General features: G+C 39.4%; 1 protein-coding gene across 8 annotated transcripts in view; it reads left to right on the forward strand.

Annotated features, from left to right (window-relative positions):
• Positions 1-11,517, forward strand: part of LOC128646483 (G protein-activated inward rectifier potassium channel 1-like) — a 128,731-nt gene extending 117,214 nt beyond the window's left edge. For all 8 annotated transcript variants that reach the window (XM_053699601.1, XM_053699599.1, XM_053699600.1 and 5 more), the window contains one exon: positions 10,643-11,517. In XM_053699601.1, the coding sequence (XP_053555576.1) occupies positions 10,643-11,244 (602 nt within the window). In that variant the 3' untranslated portion in view covers positions 11,245-11,517. The remainder of the gene's footprint in view (positions 1-10,642) is intronic.
• Positions 11,518-21,077: the final 9,560 nt, after the last annotated feature.

Consider the following 21,077-nt stretch of genomic DNA (forward strand, 5'->3'; position numbering starts at 1 on the left):
ACAAGAATATCAATCAAGAGATTGTTGTTCCATCCTTGTGTTACACAATCTGGACGTGGTCCGTGCTTTAAAGTTTTACTTACAAGCTACTAAAGATTTTCGTCAAACATCTGCTTTGTTTGTTGTCTACTCTGGACAGAGGAGAGGTCAAAAGGCTTCGGCAACCTCTTTTTCTTTTTGACTAAGAAGCTTAATCCGCTTAGCCTATGAGACTGCTGGACAGCAGCCTCCTGAAAGGATTACAGCTCATTCCACTAGAGCTGTGGCTTCCACTTGGGCCTTTAAAAATGAGGTTTCTTTTGATCAGATTTGCAAGGCGACGACTTGGTCTTCGCTTCATATTTTTTCAAAATTTTACAAATTTGATACTTTTGCTTCTTCGGAGGCTATATTTGGGAGAAAGGTTTTACGGGCAGTGGTTCCTTCCATTTAAGTTCCTGCCTTGTCCCTCCCTTCATCCGTGTACTTTAGCTTTGGTATTGGTATCCCACAAGTAATGGATGATCCGTGGACTGGATACACCTTACAAGAGAAAACACAATTTATGCTTACCTGATAAATTTATTTCTCTTGTGGTGTATCCAGTCCACGACCCGCCCTGTCATTTTAAGGCAGGTAATTTTTAAATTTAAACTACAGTAACCACTGCACCCTATGGCTCCTCCTTTCTCGGCTTGTTTTTGGTCGAATGACTGGCTATGACAGTTAGGGGAGGAGCTATATTACAGCTCTGCTGTGGGTGTCCTCTTGCAACTTCCTGTTGGGAATGAGAATATCCCACAAGTAATGGATGATCCGTGGACTGGATACACCACAAGAGAAATAAATTTATCAGGTAAGCATAAATTGTGTTTTCAGCAGAGGAGCTAGCCCAAGCCATCAGGGACTTACCTTCCGGGAAAAGCCCGGGACCTGATGGCTTCACCCCCAGATATTATAAAATCCTCAAAGACATACTATCCCCCCACATGCTTACCATCTTAAACAAACTGAGAGACAAACCACACCTTCCCAGAACCCTCCTAGAGGCCGTCATCACAGTTATCCCCAAACCGGGCAAACCACACACCTGTCCTGAACACTTCAGACCAATCTCACTAATAAACACAGACATGAAAATCTTTGCCAAAGTCTTAGCCAACAGGCTCAACAAATTTCTCCCGACCCTGATATCCAACGACCAGGTGGGCTTTGTACCTGGCAGAGAAGCCAGGGACAACACTATCAAAGTATTAAACTTGATAAACTATGCCAAGACCTCAGGGACGCCCATGGTCCTTTTCGCAACAGATGCGGAAAAGGCCTTCGATAGGGTGAAATGGTCCTTCTTAAAGAGAGCTATGCAAGAGATGAACATCCCCGAGGCATTTGTAAACATGACTTTCTCACTTTACTCAAACCCAAATGCTAGAATAAGAGTCAACAATGTCCTCTCAGAAACACTAGATATCAAGAATGGAACCAGACAGGGGTGCCCCCTCTCCCCTCTCCTTTTCGATATCTCCCTAGAGGTCCTGGCACACAAAATAAGAAACAATAAGGAAATCAAGGGCTTGACGGTGGGCAACAGAGAGTATAAACAAGCTCTCTTCGCCGACGACATACTTTTCTCTCTGACGGAAGCCGAGAACTCTGTCCCAGCCCTGTTAAAAGAACTAGACCGTTATGGCAATATATCTAACTTTAGCCTCAGCCTTAACAAATCGGAACTCCTTAATATTAACACACAACAGTTACATATAAAAGCCCTGAAAAATAACCATAACATGTCAATTGCTCATCACAAACTCAAATACTTGGGAATCTATCTTACCACATCGCAGCATGACCTGTTTAAATATAATTATCTCAGTTTAAAGCAAGACATCTCTAGGGACCTTTCCACCTGGAAGAATAAGCCTCTTATCTGGTTGGGCAGGATTGGAGTGGTAAAGATGAATGTTCTCCCTAGGATTCTCTATATCTTTCAGACGCTCCCCATCCCCCTTTAGAGGGGTTACCTCGACCAACTCCAGGGACTACTAGAGCAATTTATCTGGGCGAACACCAAACCCAGAATACCCAAACGAACTATGTATCTACCCAGGGAAAGGGGGGGGGTCTAGGTGTACCCAACCTACAAGATTATAGAAGGGCTACCCTCCTGCAACATATCGTAGAATGGGCTCACAACACCAATTATAAAGCCTGGGTTGAACTAGACAGACACATCTTCAAACTTAACAACGTGAGCACACTAGCATGGTCGCCCCCCCCCCCAGAGCAGACCCAAAAATCTTTCCAAATACCCGATATCATTAGTGACTTTAGCAGAGTGGGACAAACTCATAGCCACAAGCACCCACGTTTCCTCTAGCCACGGGCCCCTTACATCCTTCTTAGAAAATCCAGAACTCCCATACAGCAAATTAGGTTCATGCATTAAACAACCTTATAGCCTCAACAGGGTCTCCATTCACTCTCTAACAGAAAACGGAAAAATGAAATCACAAGCATCTCTAATGGAGACACATGGGGAGGTCTTTTCCTCATGGTTTCACTACTCTCAACTCACTCATTACATCTCGCATCACACACACAAGAGAGAGCTAGGGAGGGAAATCACGCAATTCGAAAAAATATGCTCCACGACCCCCACGCCCAAACACCTCATTTCGACCCTATACAAAATCTTGAGGGTCCCCGACTCGGACACCTTACCTTCATACACGCTAGCCTGGTGTAAAGACATAAATGTTGACATTGACACCAATCTGTGGCTTAAAGCATTCGAAACCACAAGAAAATCATCGGTCTCTGCACAGATACAGAAGATGCACCTAAAATTTCTGTGTAGGTGGTACCTCACCCCAACCAGAATCCACAAGATGTTCCCTAGACTTAGCGCCTTGTGCTGGAGGGGGTGTGGAGAGGAGGGCTCACTTCACCACATATGGTGGTCCTGCCCGAAACTTAAAAAATTCTGGCTCGAGGTATCTCATGAAATCTAGGATTTATTGGGTACTCCAACCCATATTGATTTTGAAGCCCTCCTGCTCCGGTCACTCCCCAAAACAAGTAGCGATGCCCACAACACTTTCCTAGTGATCATGATCACAGCAGCCAAAAAATTAATCCCCAAACTCTGGAAAACACAAAACACCCCTTCTCTTCAAGATTGGAAAAATCAAGTTTCGGAGCTCCTCACCTTAGAGAGGTACCACTACTCTCAAACCCATAACCTCACAAACCATGAAATGATATGTGCATTGTGGAACAGAACAATCTGACAATACTAGTCGAACATTTAACCACCCCACACGACCTTAGCAGGTCCCCCCCCCCTAAGTTAATTTAATTATTTTTTTTTTTTTTTCTCTCCCTTCTTCTCTCTCTATCTCTCCCTACCCTCATCTTCTCTCCTTTTTTCCTTCCTTTCATATTCCCTTCCCCTGACCACCATTCCTCCTCCCTCCTTATCTCCCTCACACAATCAACTTAGTTCAAAACTTCAACCTCTAATCAAATTCCTCGACTCCTACATTATACTTCATAATTGATAAATAGATTCCCTATATTGGCATCATTAACCACTTTTATTCTGAAATTTTATATAGAATTTGTTGTGTCGAGGTTTTTGTTAACAATGTACTATGAGAAGGTAATTTCAGGCCTACTTCATAATCTTGTTCTACCCTGCATTACCTTTTCCTCCCCCCGTATACTCACTATACCTGGCAATTTATCAACGTTACTCAACTGTAATATTTGTTATAATCTTTCTTGTGTATATTGACAATATAATAATTATTCTCATTATTGTATTATTTACATTTTTCAATAAAATAAAAAAAAAGTTAAAAGTAAATGCGATCACAAGAACTCAATCACATTTTACACTTGTTGGGTTAGCGCTACTGAAACCCTAGCAAAAAGGGTAGTGCATTAAAACAAAGATGCATAAAAAATAACATAAACACATTTGAAATTATAGTTACACTCATATAAACACTATCTGATAAAAAATAAATCATATACCAGTAAATATTAAAAGAAAAGTTATAAGCGTTAAAAGGTATATGATAGATGACAAGGTGTTTGACTGCAAAGGTCTGTTTTGTATATATACATACATATACATGTCTAAATATGTGTATGTATGTGTATATATATATATATATATATATATATATATATATATATATATATATATATATATATATATATAAATGTGTGTACATATGTATTTAATTATTTATTTGTTTTACTGTATATTTATTGTACATATTTTACATTCCAATGTTCTTTACTTACAAGAAAATTATTTTTTTATTGTAAATACATATTTCTATATATATCTGTCTATACCTATACCTGTATATCTATATAGATATATAGGTATAGATATATATTTTACATTAACATTATCATATATTATTACAGTGTAATTTTTGCTGTTTTTACTTACGCTATTCTCAATAACGGATTCCTTGTTTTGAGCTGCTGTCCGGACCTCTTTTTATATATATATATATATATATATATATATATATATATATATATATATATATATATATTTAATAGTAAAAATTAAAACATTCAGGCCTAGATTTAGAGTTCGGCGGTAGCCGTCAAAACCAGCGTTAGAGGCTCCTAACGCTGGTTTTGGGCGCCCGCTGGTATTTGGAGTCAGTGATTAAAGGGTCTAACGCTCACTTTACAGCCGCGACTTTTCCATACCGCAGATCCCCCTACGCCATTTGCGTAGCCTATCTTTTCAATGGGATCTTTCTAACGCCGGTATTTAGAGTCGTTTCTGCAGTGAGCGTTAGAGCTCTAACGACAAGATTCCAGCCGCCTGAAAATAGCAGGAGTTAAGAGCTTTCTGGCTAACGCCGGTTTATAAAGCTCTTAACTACTGTACCCTAAAGTACACTAACACCCATAAACTACCTATGTACCCCTAAACCGAGGTCCCCCCACATCGCCGCCACTCGATTAAAAATTTTAACCCCTAATCTTCCGACCGCCACCTACGTTATACTTATGTACCCCTAATCTGCTGCCCCTAACCCCGCCGACCCCTATATTATATTTCTTAACCCCTAACTTGCCCCCCACAACGTCGCCGCAAGCTACTTAAAATAATTAACCCCTAATCTTCCGACCGCAAATCGCCGCCACCTACGTTATCCCTATGTACCCCTAATCTGCTACCCCTAACACTGCCGACCCCTATATTATATTTATTAACCCCTAATCTGCCCCCCTCAACGTCGCCGACACCTGCCTACACTTATTAACCCCTAATCTGCCGAGCGGACCTGAGCGCTACTATAATAAAGTTATTAACCCCTAATCCGCCTCACTAACCCTATCATAAATAGTATTAACCCCTAATCTGCCCTCCCTAACATCGCCGACACCTACCTTCAATTATTAACCCCTAATCTTCCGATCGGAGCTCACCGCTATTCTAATAAATGTATTAACCCCTAAAGCTAAGTCTAACCCTAACACTAACACCCCCCTAAGTTAAATATAATTTTTATCTAACGAAATAAATTAACTCTTATTAAATAAATGATTCCTATTTAAAGCTAAATACTTACCTGTAAAATACATCCTAATATAGCTACAATATAAATTATAATTATATTATAGCTATTTTAGGATTAATATTTATTTTACAGGTAACTTTGTAATTATTTTAACCAGGTACAATAGCTATTAAATAGTTAAGAACTATTTAATAGTTACCTAGTTAAAATAATAACAAAATTACCTGTAAAATAAGTCCTAACCTAAGATATAATTAAACCTACCACTACCCTATCAATAAAATAATTAAATAAACTACCTACAATTACCTACAATTAACCTAACACTACACTATCAATAAATTAATTAAACACAATTCCTACAAATAAATACAATTAAATAAACTAGCTAAAGTACAAAAAATAAAAAAGATCTAAGTTACAGAAAATAAAAAAATATTTACAAACATAATAAAAATATTACAACAATTTTAAACTAATTACACCTACTCTAAGCCCCCTAATAAAATAACAAAGCCCCCCAAAATAAAAAATTCCCTACCCTATTCTAAATTAAAAAAGTTACAAGCTCTTTTACCTTACCAGCCCTGAACAGGGCCCTTTGCGGGGCATGCCCCAAGAATTTCAGCTCTTTTGCCTGTAAAAGAATAAATACAATACCCCCCCCCCCAACATTACAACCCACCACCCACATACCCCTAATCTAACCCAAACCCCCCTTAAATAAACCTAACACTAAGCCCCTGAAGATCTTCCTACCTTGTCTTCACCATACCAGGTTCACCGATCCGTCCTGAAGAGCTCCTCCGATGTCCTGATCCAAGCCCAAGCGGGGGCTGAAGAGGTCCATGATCCGGTCAAAGTCTTCATCCAAGCGGGGCAGAAGAGGATCTTCCATCCGATTGAAGTCATCATCCAGGCGGCATCTTCGATCTTCTTCCATCCGGAGCGAAGAGGCAGGATCCTGAAGACATCCAGCGCGGAACATCCATCCGGACCGACGACTGAACGACGAATGACTGTTCCTTTAAGGGACGTCATCCAAGATGGCGTCCCTCGAATTCCGATTGGCTGATAGGATTCTATCAGCCAATCGGAATTAAGGTAGGAATTTTCTGATTGGCTGATGGAATCAGCCAATCAGAATCAAGTTCAATCCGATTGGCTGATCCAATCAGCCAATCAGATTGAGCTCGCATTCTATTGGCTGTTCCGATCAGCCAATAGAATGCGAGCTCAATCTGATTGGCTGATTGGATCGGCCAATCGGATTGAACTAGATTCTGATTGGCTGATTCCATCAGCCAATCAGAAAATTCCTACCTTAATTCCGATTGGCTGATAGAATCCTATCAGCCAATCGGAATTCGAGGGACGCCATCTTGGATGACGTCCCTTAAAGGAACAGTCATTCGTCGTTCAGTCGTCGGTCCGGATGGATGTTCCGCGCTGGATGTCTTCAGGATCCTGCCTCTTCGCTCCGGATGGAAGAAGATCGAAGATGCCGCCTGGATGATGACTTCAATCGGATGGAAGATCCTCTTCTGCCCCGCTTGGATGAAGACTTTGACCGGATCATGGACCTCTTCAGCCCCCGCTTGGGCTTGGATCAGGACATCGGAGGAGCTCTTCAGGACGGATCGGTGAACCTGGTATGGTGAAGACAAGGTAGGAAGATCTTCAGGGGCTTAGTGTTAGGTTTATTTAAGGGGGGTTTGGGTTAGATTAGGGGTATGTGGGTGGTGGGTTGTAATGTTGGGGGGGGGGGGTATTGTATTTATTCTTTTACAGGCAAAAGAGCTGAAATTCTTGGGGCATGCCCCGCAAAGGGCCCTGTTCAGGGCTGGTAAGGTAAAAGAGCTTGTAACTTTTTTAATTTAGAATAGGGTAGGGAATTTATTATTTTGGGGGGCTTTGTTATTTTATTAGGGGGCTTAGAGTAGGTGTAATTAGTTTAAAATTGTTGTAATATTTTTATTATGTTTGTAAATATTTTTTTATTTTCTGTAACTTAGATCTTTTTTATTTTTTGTACTTTAGCTAGTTTATTTAATTGTATTTATTTGTAGGAATTGTGTTTAATTAATTTATTGATAGTGTAGTGTTAGGTTAATTGTAGGTAATTGTAGGTAGTTTATTTAATTATTTTATTGATAGGGTAGTGGTAGGTTTAATTATATCTTAGGTTAGGACTTATTTTACAGGTAATTTTGTTATTATTTTAACTAGGTAACTATTAAATAGTTCTTAACTATTTAATAGCTATTGTACCTGGTTAAAATAATTACAAAGTTACCTGTAAAATAAATATTAATCCTAAAATAGCTATAATATAATTATAATTTATATTTTAGCTATATTAGGATGTATTTTACAGGTAAGTATTTAGCTTTAAATAGGAATCATTTATTTAATAAGAGTTAATTTATTTTGTTAGATAAAAATTATATTTAACTTAGGGGGGTGTTAGTGTTAGGGTTAGACTTAGCTTTAGGGGTTAATACATTTATTAGAATAGCGGTGAGCTCCGATCGGAAGATTAGGGGTTAATAATTGAAGGTAGGTGTCGGCGATGTTAGGGAGGGCAGATTAGGGGTTAATACTATTTATGATAGGGTTAGTGAGACGGATTAGGGGTTAATAACTTTATTATAGTAGCGCTCAGGTCCGCTCGGCAGATTAGGGGTTAATAAGTGTAGGCAGGTGTCGGCGACGTTGTGGGGGGCAGATTAGGGGTTAATAAATATAACATAGGGGTCGGCGATGTTAGGGCAGCAGATTAGGGGTACATAGGGATAACGTAGGTTGCGGCGGTTTACGGAGCGGCAGATTAGGGGTTAAAAATAATATACAGGAGTCAGCGATAGCGGGAGCGGCAGAATAGGGGTTAATAAGTGTAAGGCTAGGGGTGTTTAGACTCGGGGTACATGTTAGAGTGTTAGGTGCAGACGTAGGAAGTGTTTCCCCATAGGAAACAATGGGGCTGCGTTAGGAGCTGAACGCTGCTTTTTTGCAGGTGTTAGGTTTTTTTTCAGCTCAAACAGTCCCATTGTTTCCTATGGGAGAATCGTGCACGAGCACGTTTTTGAGGCTGGCCGCGTCCGTAAGCAACTCTGGTATCGAGAGTTGCATTTGCGGTAAAAATGCCCTACGCTCCTTTTTTGGAGCCTAACGCAGCATTTGTTTGAACTCTCGATACCAGAGTTAAATTTATGGTGCGGCCAGAAAAAAGCCCGCGGAGCGTTAACAGCCCTTTTACCGCCGAACTCTAAATCTAGGCCTTAGTATGTGGGTTCGCAATTTAGGTCTTTGGGTTAGCGCACATGAAGAATGGCTAACTTCAATTTATGTTATTGAAATATTAAATACAAAATATTAAAAAATATTATAACTACTGTAAAAATTCTAAATAATCCACAGAATATATATATATATTTACAGTATTTATAATAATACAGGTAGATATATATAGAAATATATATTTACAATAAAAATTACATTGTTCTGTATGTGTATTTTTTCTTGTGCACTCTCTATTGACTTATATGGGGAGAATACATTTTTACTTTTTTACTTTCAACACGTGCAAAAAGCTTACTTCTAGCAAAGTTTAAGATCAAGCAAAGGCGCTAAATAGCACGCCACTTTTAATCTGGCCCTGATTATTTTAAAAAATTTTTAACAGATTTGTGCTCACTGAAATCCCCATTGAGACAGTCAGGCCCATTTATCAAGCTCCATATGGAGCTTGAAGGGCCGTGTTTCTGGCGAGTCTTCAGACTCGCCAGAAACACAACTTATGAAGCAGCGGTCTAAAGACCGCTGCTCCATAACCCTGTCCGCCTGCTCTGAGCAGGCGGACAGGAATCGCCGGAAATCAACCCGATCGAATACGATCGGTTGATTGACACCTCCCTGCTGGCGGCCGATTGGCCGCGAGTCAGCAGGGGGCGGCGTTGCACCAGCAGCTCTTGTGAGCTGCTGGTGCAATGTTAAATGTGGAGAGCGTATTGCTCTCCGCATTTAGCGAGGTCTTGCGGACCTGATTCACAGTGTCGGATCAGGTCCGCAACACCTTTGATAAATTGGGGCCATAAACTCACTACTGATAAACCACAAACATGTATCCTCTTTAGACAAGCTTCCACAATCTTGGTACCGATAATTACTATTAACTCTTAGCAAACAGTCCTATATTTAGGTTCTTAAAAAATAGTTTGCTCATTTTAATGTGATATTTATGAATTTATGTTTTTGTTGTCCTAACCACTCTACAACCACATTTTTTATATTTTTAATTTCTTAAAATAGATAAAAGTTTATGTCTTCTAAATATGTTCTAACGCTATGAAACCCAATTAAGGTATTAAATATTAAAATGAAGGTCTTTGGAGAGAGAAGGCTACCTGTTATTTATATTAAAAGCTTTCTGAAATATGCTTATAAAATAAGAATATTTAAAACGGCTTTGATCTGTGTTCTTCCCAACGATATTCTATACTCATTTTTCTTCCTCTTCCTCGTGTACTTGTTGATGAATGCCTCCTTCAGACTAATGCTTTGAATTTGCAAACTACCCTGTTTCCTCTTAAAGTGACAAAGTAATTTTTTATATGCATATAATGTATGTTAGTATTCAAGTACTGTAATGCAAATGTACTGTATATAAAGAAAATAAAGAAACAAATCATGTAGCTGCCATTTTGGAGTTGTAAAAAAACAACAGTTCAGGGATGCACCCCTTGAAAAATCTTGTGGAATTCTTATTGACTGGCTGTGACTATTTTGGGACAGATGTAAATGACTGTGTGTTCTAATCTAACAATCACTGTGTAGAATGTGGTAAAGTCAGATAAATTTCATCATTGTAAATTAGGATGGTTTGACTCCAGACTCTCTAGAGTGAGTAGTATAAGCATAATTTTCAGAGGCAGGTAAAATATTTTTGTTTTGTTTTGTTTTCATCAATTATTTCATAGTACATTATGTTTTAAATGCAATATCCTTTTAATAATGTAACTGTTAATTTCATATCAAAATAATCACAGTAACCAAATATATTTTCCAATTTACTAACACTTTGCAAATTATTTCCCCCTCAGGGATGACATGCCAGGCAAGGACATCATACACAGAAGATGAAGTTCTTTGGGGACATAGATTCTTACCTGTAATGTCTTTGGAGGAAGGGTTCTTTCGTGTAGACTACTCTCAGTTCCATGCTACATTTGAAGTTCCTACACCCTATTACAGTGTAAAGGAACAAGAGGATAAATTACCCCTTAACTCCCCACTAAATTCTTTCTGTAATGAGAAATACAAACGAGAAGGGGTCTGCTCATTAGACTACCTCAATGTGTTTGAAGTTGGAAGTAGCATATTGCCAACCAAACTTCAAAAACTTAATCAGGGAAATGATGATGTTCGGGGGAAATTTCTAAGGATGTGCACCAACAATGTTGAGAGAGCTTGTAGCACAGGAGATCTTCCGCTCAAAATCCAAAGGATCACCGTGTCCACTTGTGAAGATAGTCAAGAAAACACACCATTGAAATACTTCAAAGTCAAACCACAATGCATGACACAGTCCACTGGTGATCTCCAGCTGCAGAAGAAGGCTCAAGGCTTGTTAAGCCTGGGGTCTATGATGGACAGCAATCTACCACCAAAATTAAGGAAAATGAATTCTGGTTACATAAGCTAAAAAGGAAAAGGAAACAGCTTGTCAAATACTTTACTTAAATACATGGCCTTAATCTATGTAACAAGGAGAGACTTACACTGTTTCATAACATTTTTATTTGTCAGAAAATATTGTTTCAACCATTAAAACGTATAATTAAAAACATCTGCCTTCTCATACATCTCAAAACCGAATGTAAAATACATAAGCATGAAATTTAGCTACTGCATTCTGTAGTTACTCATTCTGGAAAATGAAATGATACTGTGTCATTAAAATCTGTTATGAACTAGATGCATTAGCAATGAAAGATTATATAAGAAAGAGTTTCATTTATTACATCTTGTATGTAGAACATTTGGTGATTTAGAGAGAAATGCTGGATTGAGATTGTACTTTGCATGATGGTTAGACTTTTTAGGAATAATAAAAATGCAAAATAAAGGACCTACGATTATACTTGCTGCAATTAATAGTGACAAGGTCACTGCTACCACCCTGTTACTATCATTTGTGGCTTGCACTCAATCAAGCTCCTGTCTGCAATTAAGTGACATCTCACAATATTGACAGTAACTTTCAGTGGGAGATTGTAACAATTAAAGTGCCGGTATCTCATAGTTTTCATTACTATGTGCAATCTGTTGCAACACCTGTGCAATACCTTTTTTATTACAGTTACCATTACCTGGTATAAAGTATTTACACCATCTACAACAGCCTAAAACTAAATATGGATGGATAAAAAAAAAAATATATCCTCCACAATGAGCTAAACAAATGTCTTAATGGTATGAGTGCTTTAAATTACACCATGATGATGCACCGTGCTATAATTACCCTAGCTTAACAGCAACAGCTACACTGCAATTAAGCCTAATTGATAGATCCCCAAGCCCAATTAATACCTATCCTCCTTAACTTATTCCAGCTAACAATAAAAAGACTCCCTGCATGACTCCCTTATCTCAATATCCACCTACAGCTAAGCAATCCCCCTTGGTGGGAGCTAAGCCCCACCAAGGTTTAGTTAGTAAGCCCTCTAACAGCAAGAAATGAAAGATGAGAAATGCCTCCCCCTAGATAGGGTCCAGACTGCTGACAAAGAAGAGGAGGGCAAGGAACATTGTAGTTGTTTGCTTTAAAAAGCTGAATTTAGATGATGCTGAAAAAGTGATTGTGATAGGATCTGTTGGGGTTACTTATGATAATGGAATACTTAAAGGGACATTATACCCAAATGTTTAAACACTTGAAAGTGATGCAGCATAGCTGTAAAAAGCTGACTAGAAAATATCACCTGAGCATCTCTATGTAAAAAAGGAAGATATTTTACCTCAAAAGTTTCTCAGTAGCCACATCCCATTGTAAAGGACTTCTAAGCAGCAAATCAGTATGTCTGTCCCGGGACAGCTAAGGGAGTGAGCTTTTGTGCACACTCATCTTATTTCCCTATTCAGTGTCAGGAAGTTTACAATGAAATCTCATCAGAGTTAAGTGAAATCTCATGAGATCACAGTAAAAGAGTTCATGACCTCAGCACTGTTGATGCTGATTGGCTGCTGTTCATTTCTTCATTTTTTTTTTTTACCTGCAGCTGAGCAGTAACTGAAGTATAACTTTTTACACAGAACTTACTCTGCTGAGCTGAGGAAATTGTGAGGTAAAATATACATAGAGATGCTCAGGTGATATTTTCCTGTCAGCTTTTTACAGTTATACTGCATCAGTTTCAAGTGATTTAGCATATGAGTATTATGTCCTTTTACATATTGGGGAGGTTCCTGAGCCTTATGGGCATATTGCTTTGAGCAGTTTGTATTGGGGAGCCTCAGGGATTAGAAAAGGATTGTGCTATAATAAAGATGTATTTACAATTTCCTGGATGGCAAATAAAACCTTGTTATAACTTGCTGGGACTGCCTTCAGGAAATTCTCTAAAAAGGAGGCTGCCCATGTGAGATGTCTCTCTAAGTAATGCATTTCGCTAAAATGGTTAACATCTCTAGGGAGAAGAAAGTTGGCAGCATATGTTAAAATGAAATACTGCAACTAATACAAATCAAATGACTCTGTTTCCAGTGTATGTTATCTTACAACCACTTCCATTTTGTGTGCATTTGTCTTTCTATTGGCGTAATTAAGTGTTTTGCATATTTTGGCACAATTTTAACACCTTTCATTTGCAAAATTAATCAGGGAGATCTGCATAAGTGGAATGTTTAGAGAATACACAAGCTTCTTAACTGCGATCCTCAAGTACCCCCAACAGACCAACTTTTCATTATAGCTGAACCAGTGCACAGGCAAAATAATCAGTTGATGGGTGAGAGCAATTTAGTAAACATGGTGTTACTGATCAGCTGATTATTTCACCTGTGCACTGGTTCAGCTATAATGTAAACCTGCCCTGTTGGGGGTTCTTGAGGACTGCAGTTAAGAAGCACTGCACCCATGGAACATCCCTTTTCTGGCCATTAGTAGAGGCGGGAAGCTAAGTTTACAAAAATGGAAAAACAATGCACTTTTAATTTCATTCTTGCGACTATACAGGGAGTGCAGAATTATTAGGCAAGTTGTATTTTTGAGGATTAATTTTATTATTGAACAACAACCATGTTCTCAATGAACCCAAAAAAATCATTAATATCAAAGCTGAATAGTTTTGGAAGTAGTTTTTAGTTTGTTTTTAGTTATAGCTATTTTAGGGGGATATCTGTGTGTGCAGGTGACTATTACTGTGCATAATTATTAGGCAACTTAACAAAAAACAAATATATACCCATTTCAATTATTTATTTTTACCAGTGAAACCAATATAACATCTCAACATTCACAAATATACATTTCTGACATTCAAAAACAAAACAAAAACAAATCAGTCACCAATATAGCCACCTTTCTTTGCAAGGACACTCAAAAGCCTGCCATCCATGGATTCTGTTAGTGTTTTGATCTGTTCACCATCAACATTGCGTGCAGCAGCAACCACAGCCTCCCAGACACTGTTCAGAGAGGTGTACTGTTTTCCCTCCTTGTAAATCTCACATTTGATGATGGACCACAGGTTCTCAATGGGGTTCAGATCAGGTGAACAAGGAGGCCATGTCATTAGATTTTCTTCTTTTATACCCTTTCTTGCCAGCCACGCTGTGGAGTACTTGGACGCGTGTGATGGAGCATTGTCCTGCATGAAAATCATGTTTTTCTTGAAGGATGCAGACTTCTTCCTGTACCACTGCTTGAAGAAGGTGTCTTCCAGAAACTGGCAGTAGGACTGGGAGTTGAGCTTGACTCCATCCTCAACCCGAAAAGGCCCCACAAGCTCATATTTGATGATACCAGCCCAAACCAGTACTCCACCTCCACCTTGCTGGCGTCTGAGTCGAACTGGAGCTCTCTGCCCTTTACCAATCCAGCCACGGGCCCATCCATCTGGCCCATCAAGACTCACTCTCATTTCATCAGTCCATAAAACCTTAGAAAAATCAGTCTTGAGATATTTCTTGGCCCAGTTTTGACGTTTCAGCTTGTCTGTCTTGTTCAGTGGTGGTCGTCTTTCAGCCTTTCTTACCTTGGCCATGTCTCTGAGTATTGCACACCATGTGCTTTTGGGCACTCCAGTGATGTTGCAGCTCTGAAATATGGCCAAACTGGTGGCAAGTGGCATCTTGGCAGCTGCACGCTTGACTTTTCTCAGTTCATGGGCAGTTATTTTGCACCTTTGTTTTTCCACACGCTTCTTGCGACCCTGTTGACTATTTTGAATGAAACGCTTGATTGTTCGATGATCACGCTTCAGAAGCTTTGCAATTTTAAGAGTGCTGCATCCCTCTGCAAGATATCTCACTATTTTTGACTTTTCTGAGCCTGTCAAGTCCTTCTTTTGACCCATTTTGCCAAAGGAAAGGAAGTTGCCTAATAATTATGCACACCTGATATAGGGTGTTGATGTCATTAGACCACACCCCTTCTCATTACAGAGATGCACATCACCTAATATGCTTAATTGGTAGTAGGCTTTTGAGCCTATACAGCTTGGAGTAAGACAACATGCATAAAGAGGATGATGTGGTCAAAATACTCATTTGCCTAATAATTCTGCACACAGTGTAGATTTCAAAGGTGTTTTTTTTTTTGGGGGGGGGAGGGGTTTCACATACAGCATAGTTGTATTATGATTTTTATTGTGTGCATTAAACATTTTTTTCCTAAGTACTTTCAATACAAATTTAAATTTTTCTATAAAATATGATTTTTTTTCAGAACAATTTTGCTCCAATTTTTAATGTCATTTAACAATACTGTACAATTATTAATGTTTTGTTATTTTTTTAATTTCAATAACTCATTTAGGGCTAGATTACAAGTAGAGCGCTATTTAACTCTCAAGCATGAGCGTTAACTGCTCTAGAAGTAAGCTTTTTGCATGCTCGTATTGTAATTTGAAAGCAATTTTTTTTTCTATATCCCGACACGTAAAAAAACTAACTTAGAATATCGCGCACAATAATTTATTTCTCCATAGACATCAATGGAGCGTGCAAACACAATCCCATATTCTCAAATGTGCTAACCCGACATGAAAATAAGAATATTTCTAATTCCAATGTTCTTTACATAAAATGATAAGTTCTATTTATGTATAAATAAATATTTTTACATATATATGATGTTTTTTTAGTAAAATATATATTTATAATTACATACTTACAGGTATAGATATATACAGACATATATAGAAATATATATTTATAAATACATAGAACATATTCTGCTATGTGCAGAATATTGGAATGTGAAATATTTAAAGTAAATACATAATAAAACAGTTGATTAAATATGTTTTCATCTACTTAATTTCAAAGGGCTCCAATGCACTTATATACATGTCTATATATGTGTACATTTGCATTTATGTGTTTATATGTCTATATATGTCTGTAATTACATATATACACATATGAAGACACATATACAGTATACTGTATGTATATATATATATATATATATATATATACATACATATACATCTTTAGACATGTACAGTATATGTATGTATATTAATGTTAAAGCCCTTTGCCTGCCTTTTTTTTTTTCTAACACCTGAGACCTCATATTTTTTTAATAATTTTTATTAGATGATGTTATTATGAGTGTAAGTGTACTTTGTAATGTATTTTTGATGTGTTTGTGACACTTTTTTGTTTTGCAAAACAGTTAACCAGGACTCTGAGGTCACTCTAACCCGACGTACGTTAACTTCAATTGCGCTCAATCTTGTTTACTTTTAACTTGTAATACGAGCGGAAAACCCAACGTGCGCAAACAGTCACGATAAACCCCATATTGTTCGCGCATAACTGTTAACGTACCACTTGTAATCTGGTCCTGGTAATCCTTATTTGTTTCATGTGATTTTTAAATTATGGTTTATTTTTTTGTGAACCAATTTATTAGGTACACCTGTTCAATTGGTTGGTAACACAAATTGCTATTTAGCCAATCACATGGCAGCAACTCAATGCATTTAGACATCTAGACGTGGTGAAGACGACTAGCTGAAGTCCAAACCGCGCAACACAAAGGGGATTTAAGTAACTTTGAACGTGGCATGGTTGTTGGTGCCAGACGGGCTGGTCTGAGTATTTTAAAAACTTCTGATCTACTGGGATTTTCATGCACAACCACCTCTAGGGTTTACAGAGAATGGTCCGAAAAAGAGAAAATATCCAGTGAGCGGCAGTTGTGTGGACGAAAATGCCTTGTTGATGTCAGAGGTAAAGAACAGTTAAGATCAGCTCACCAGCCATATATGCTCAATATCCAAAGTGACATTCAGTGTGATTTCTTGATCAGACTCTTGGAGTTAGTTTTGACTAGCAATTTCTTTATGTTTGATGACAATTTTTACCTGCAGAAGAAACGGACAGCGATGGGGTCCAATGTGGCCCCAGCATTCCCTTGCCTTGTGATGACTAGCATTGAGGAAAAGTATATATACACACACCCATTGTACAGGGAATTTTGCTCAGAGTGGGTCCGCTACATTGATAGAAATAAACTGTGAAAGCAGGGAACAGTCACTATGCACTTAAAAAATATTTATTGAAACAGGAATAAAATCAATAAAACTATTCTTACAAGTTCAAAAAGCTTGACATGTTTCGGCTTATGCCGTCCTCAGAAGCCTAATCCTTTAGTGCACACCTGCATCTTAATAAAGGCATAACCTGCCCCTGATTGGATAACACAGCCATCTCTAAATTAACCATTTCTTTTCTGCTATAAACTTTTATTTTTGTTTTGGTGCTTTTACGTTATTCTCCTCGCCGTTTACATCATAAGGGTTGTCAAAATTCTCATTTTCCCTATTACATAGCATTCACTAAGCATAGACAAAAGGTAACAAAAGCAATAAAACAATTTATCACCATATTTGAATGTAAATTCTTTTTGATTATTTGCCATGTTTACTTATTAAAGCAAACCCTTTCTATTGTGATTGCATACCAATGTTTCATTTGCTATCCCTGAAAGATGTCAAGAGATTACTGACACCCTATATGATTCCAATCATAAGTATCCACAATTGCCTATTAGTGACCTTAGAGGGTTGTACCATATTATATGTATTATGCAGCTAATCAAATTAATCAAATATAGAGTTAAACCCCCATTATTTCAAAGAGGGCATGTTAAGTTGCATTATATAATGTACCCCAATCTAAGGCACCAAACAGACATGAAATGTCATTCAATGTATATCAATGCTTGTTGAAACCTATGCCTGCTCGTTGCCAGGGGTTGTGTCGGGTCCGGAGGTGTGCGGCGCTGATGTCATCGCCACATGCTCCTCTCTTGTCCGGATGCCTGGGCGCAAATCCAGCGCCTATTTAAAATCCTTCCTCACGATCTATCACTGCCCAAGTATAGGTGTTACTTTGTGTACTCCTGGGAGTGATAGATAATTTTTTGTATTGCCTTGCTGTGTATGAACCCTGCCTGTCTGACTACTCTGCCTGCTATACCCATGAAACAGTGGATCAATACGCTGCTGCTGAACTCTGCCTGTCTGACTACTCTACCTGTTTAACCCCTAAATTGCTGGACTGATATATTGCTGCTGAACCCTGCCTGTCCGACTACTCTACCTGTTTTACTCCTATATTACTGGACTTATATATTGCTACTGAACCCTGCCTGTCTGACTACTCTACTTCTTAACCCCTGTTATTCTCGATTACCTCTTTGTTGCCGAACCCTACCTGCCTGATTATTCTAGTGGTGTGCCCTTGGACTGATTTACCGTTGCCAAACCCTGCCTACTTGACCATTCCAGTGATTTGCCTTGCCCTGTTCTGCCTGACTATAGGGGCTGGAGCAGTTTTAACCCAAAGGGATCCTTTGACTTCCAAGTCACACCCTGTAGCCTTTTTCTCTAAACACTTTACTCCTGCTGAGAGGAAATACAATGTTGGTAATCGTGAACTCCTATCCATTAAGATGGCTTTGACTGAATTACGTCATTGGTTAGAGGGCACCGCCAATCCCATTCAGATTCTCACCGACCACAAGAATTTGACTTACCTAGAGACTGCTCATCAACTTAACCCTTGACAGGCCAAGTGGGCCTTGTTCTTTTCTCGTTTTAACTTTGTGGTCTCTTATCTTCCTGGGACCAAGAACAAGAAGGTGGACGCCCTTTCCTGTCAGTTCCCTCACTCAAGTGACTCCTCTGAATCTCCTATTGAACATTTCATACCTCCCTCCTGTGTGGTTGCTCAACTGAATACCACCCTTCTGCAAAGATTGCAACATGCCCAGTCTAGTAAACCTCCTGGAGCCCCCTTGGCCTCCGATATCCTCTTTGTATCTCTGAACTTACACACTACTGTGCTAGCCTGGGCTCATGATAGCAAATTCACAGGACACCCTGGTTCGACGAGGACTTTCAAGCTTCTTTCCCAACATGTATGGTGGCCTACTATGAAATTTAACACTCAGGATTACGTGAAAGCCTTCACAACTTGTGCTGCCAACAAAATTTCCCGATCCTTGCCTCCTGGCTTGCTCCAACCATTGTCCATTCCCAAACAACTATGGACACACATAACAATGGACTTCATTGTGGACCTTCCTCCTTCTGACCACCATACAGTTATCTGGGTTGTGGTGGATCGCTTTTCAATACTGGCTCATTTTATACCCCTAACCAAACTGCCTTCTGACCAAGAACCATTGTCTCTTTTTCTCTTGCATGTGGTACGACTTCATGGCATTCCTGTGAATATCGTTTCCAACAGAGGTCCAAAGTTCATCTCTACCTTTTGGAGAGCCTTCTGCAAGTTGATCGGAACCACTGTATCTTTGTCTTCTGGCTACCATCCTCAGACCAATGGACTAACTGAGAAGGTAAACCAGGATCTTGAAGCCTACCTTAGACCCTTTGTTAACACTTGCTATATCTACTGGTCTGAATTGTTACCCCTAGCAGAGCTGGCAAGAAACACTCATTGGCACTCTTCGATGTTCTCCATTTCAAGCTGCAGCAGGGTATCAACCTTGTGTTTTCCCTCTTTCTGCTCAGTCCACTGGGGTTTCTGCTGCAGACTGACACATCACTAGACTCACTACTCATTGGCAACGTCTTCGCTCTCAGCTACGTTCAGCTGTCTCTAGATATAAGAAGTTTGCTGATCGTCATAGAGCTTCTGTGTGTGCCATCCCAGTGGGTGTGTTTAGATTTCCACTCGACATATTAATTTACATCACACCTGTCACAAATTGAGGCCTAGGTTTATCGGCCCTTACAAGGTCCTGAAGAGACTATCTTCTGTTGCCTACAAAGTGGCATTGCCCAAAACCCTGCGCATACACCAAGTCTTCCATATTTCACTTCTCAAGCCTTACATCAAAAATAGATATACCCGGCTCCAAGCTCCTCCTCCTCCGCTCCTGGTCCAAGGTGAACCTGAATATGAGGTAACTAAGATCCTGGACTCCAGATACAGGTGCAGACAACTGAAGTATCTAATACATTGAAAGGGTTACTCTGTGGCAGATCGTTCCTGGGTCCCTGCCTGTGATGTGCATGCTCCATCTTTGGTCCCTAGATTCCATGCTGCTCATCCTTTGAGGCCAACTTTGGTTCCTGGAGGGAACCCTTGAGAATGGGGCTATGTCACGCCGCGCCACTCTAGCCGTTGCTAGGGGCTCTGTGTCTCCTTCCCTGCTCGTTGCCAGGGGCTGTGTCGGGTCCAGAGGTATGCAGTGCTGACGTCATCACCACATGCTCCACTAGGATCCTGATGCCTGGGCGCAAATCCTGCACCTATTTAAAATCCTTCCTCACGATCTATCACTTCCCAAATATAGGTGTTACTTTGTGTACTCCTGGAAGTGATAGATCATTTTTTGTATTACTGTGTATGAACCCTGCCTGTCTGACTACTCTGCCTGCTATACCCCTGAACTGCTGGATCAATACGCTGCTGCTGAACTCTGCCTGTCTGACTACTCTACCTGTTTAACCCCTAAATTGCTGGAATGATATATTGCTGCTGAACCCTGCCTGTGTGACTACTCTACCTGTTTAACCCCTATATTGCTGAACTGATATATTGCTACTGAACCCTGTCTGTCTGACTACTCTGCTTCTTAACCCCTGTTATTCTGGATTGCCTCTTTGTTGCTGAACTCTGCCTGCCTGACCATTCTAGTGGTGTGCCCTTGGACTGCTTTACTGTTACCAAACCCTGATATATTGCTGCTGAACCCTGCCTGTGTGACTACTCTACCTGTTTAACCCCTATATTGCTGAACTGATATATTGCTACTGAACCCTGTCTGTC

The sequence above is a fragment of the Bombina bombina genome, chromosome 1, assembly GCF_027579735.1.
Source record: "Bombina bombina isolate aBomBom1 chromosome 1, aBomBom1.pri, whole genome shotgun sequence".
NCBI classification, from domain to species: Eukaryota; Metazoa; Chordata; class Amphibia; order Anura; family Bombinatoridae; genus Bombina; species Bombina bombina.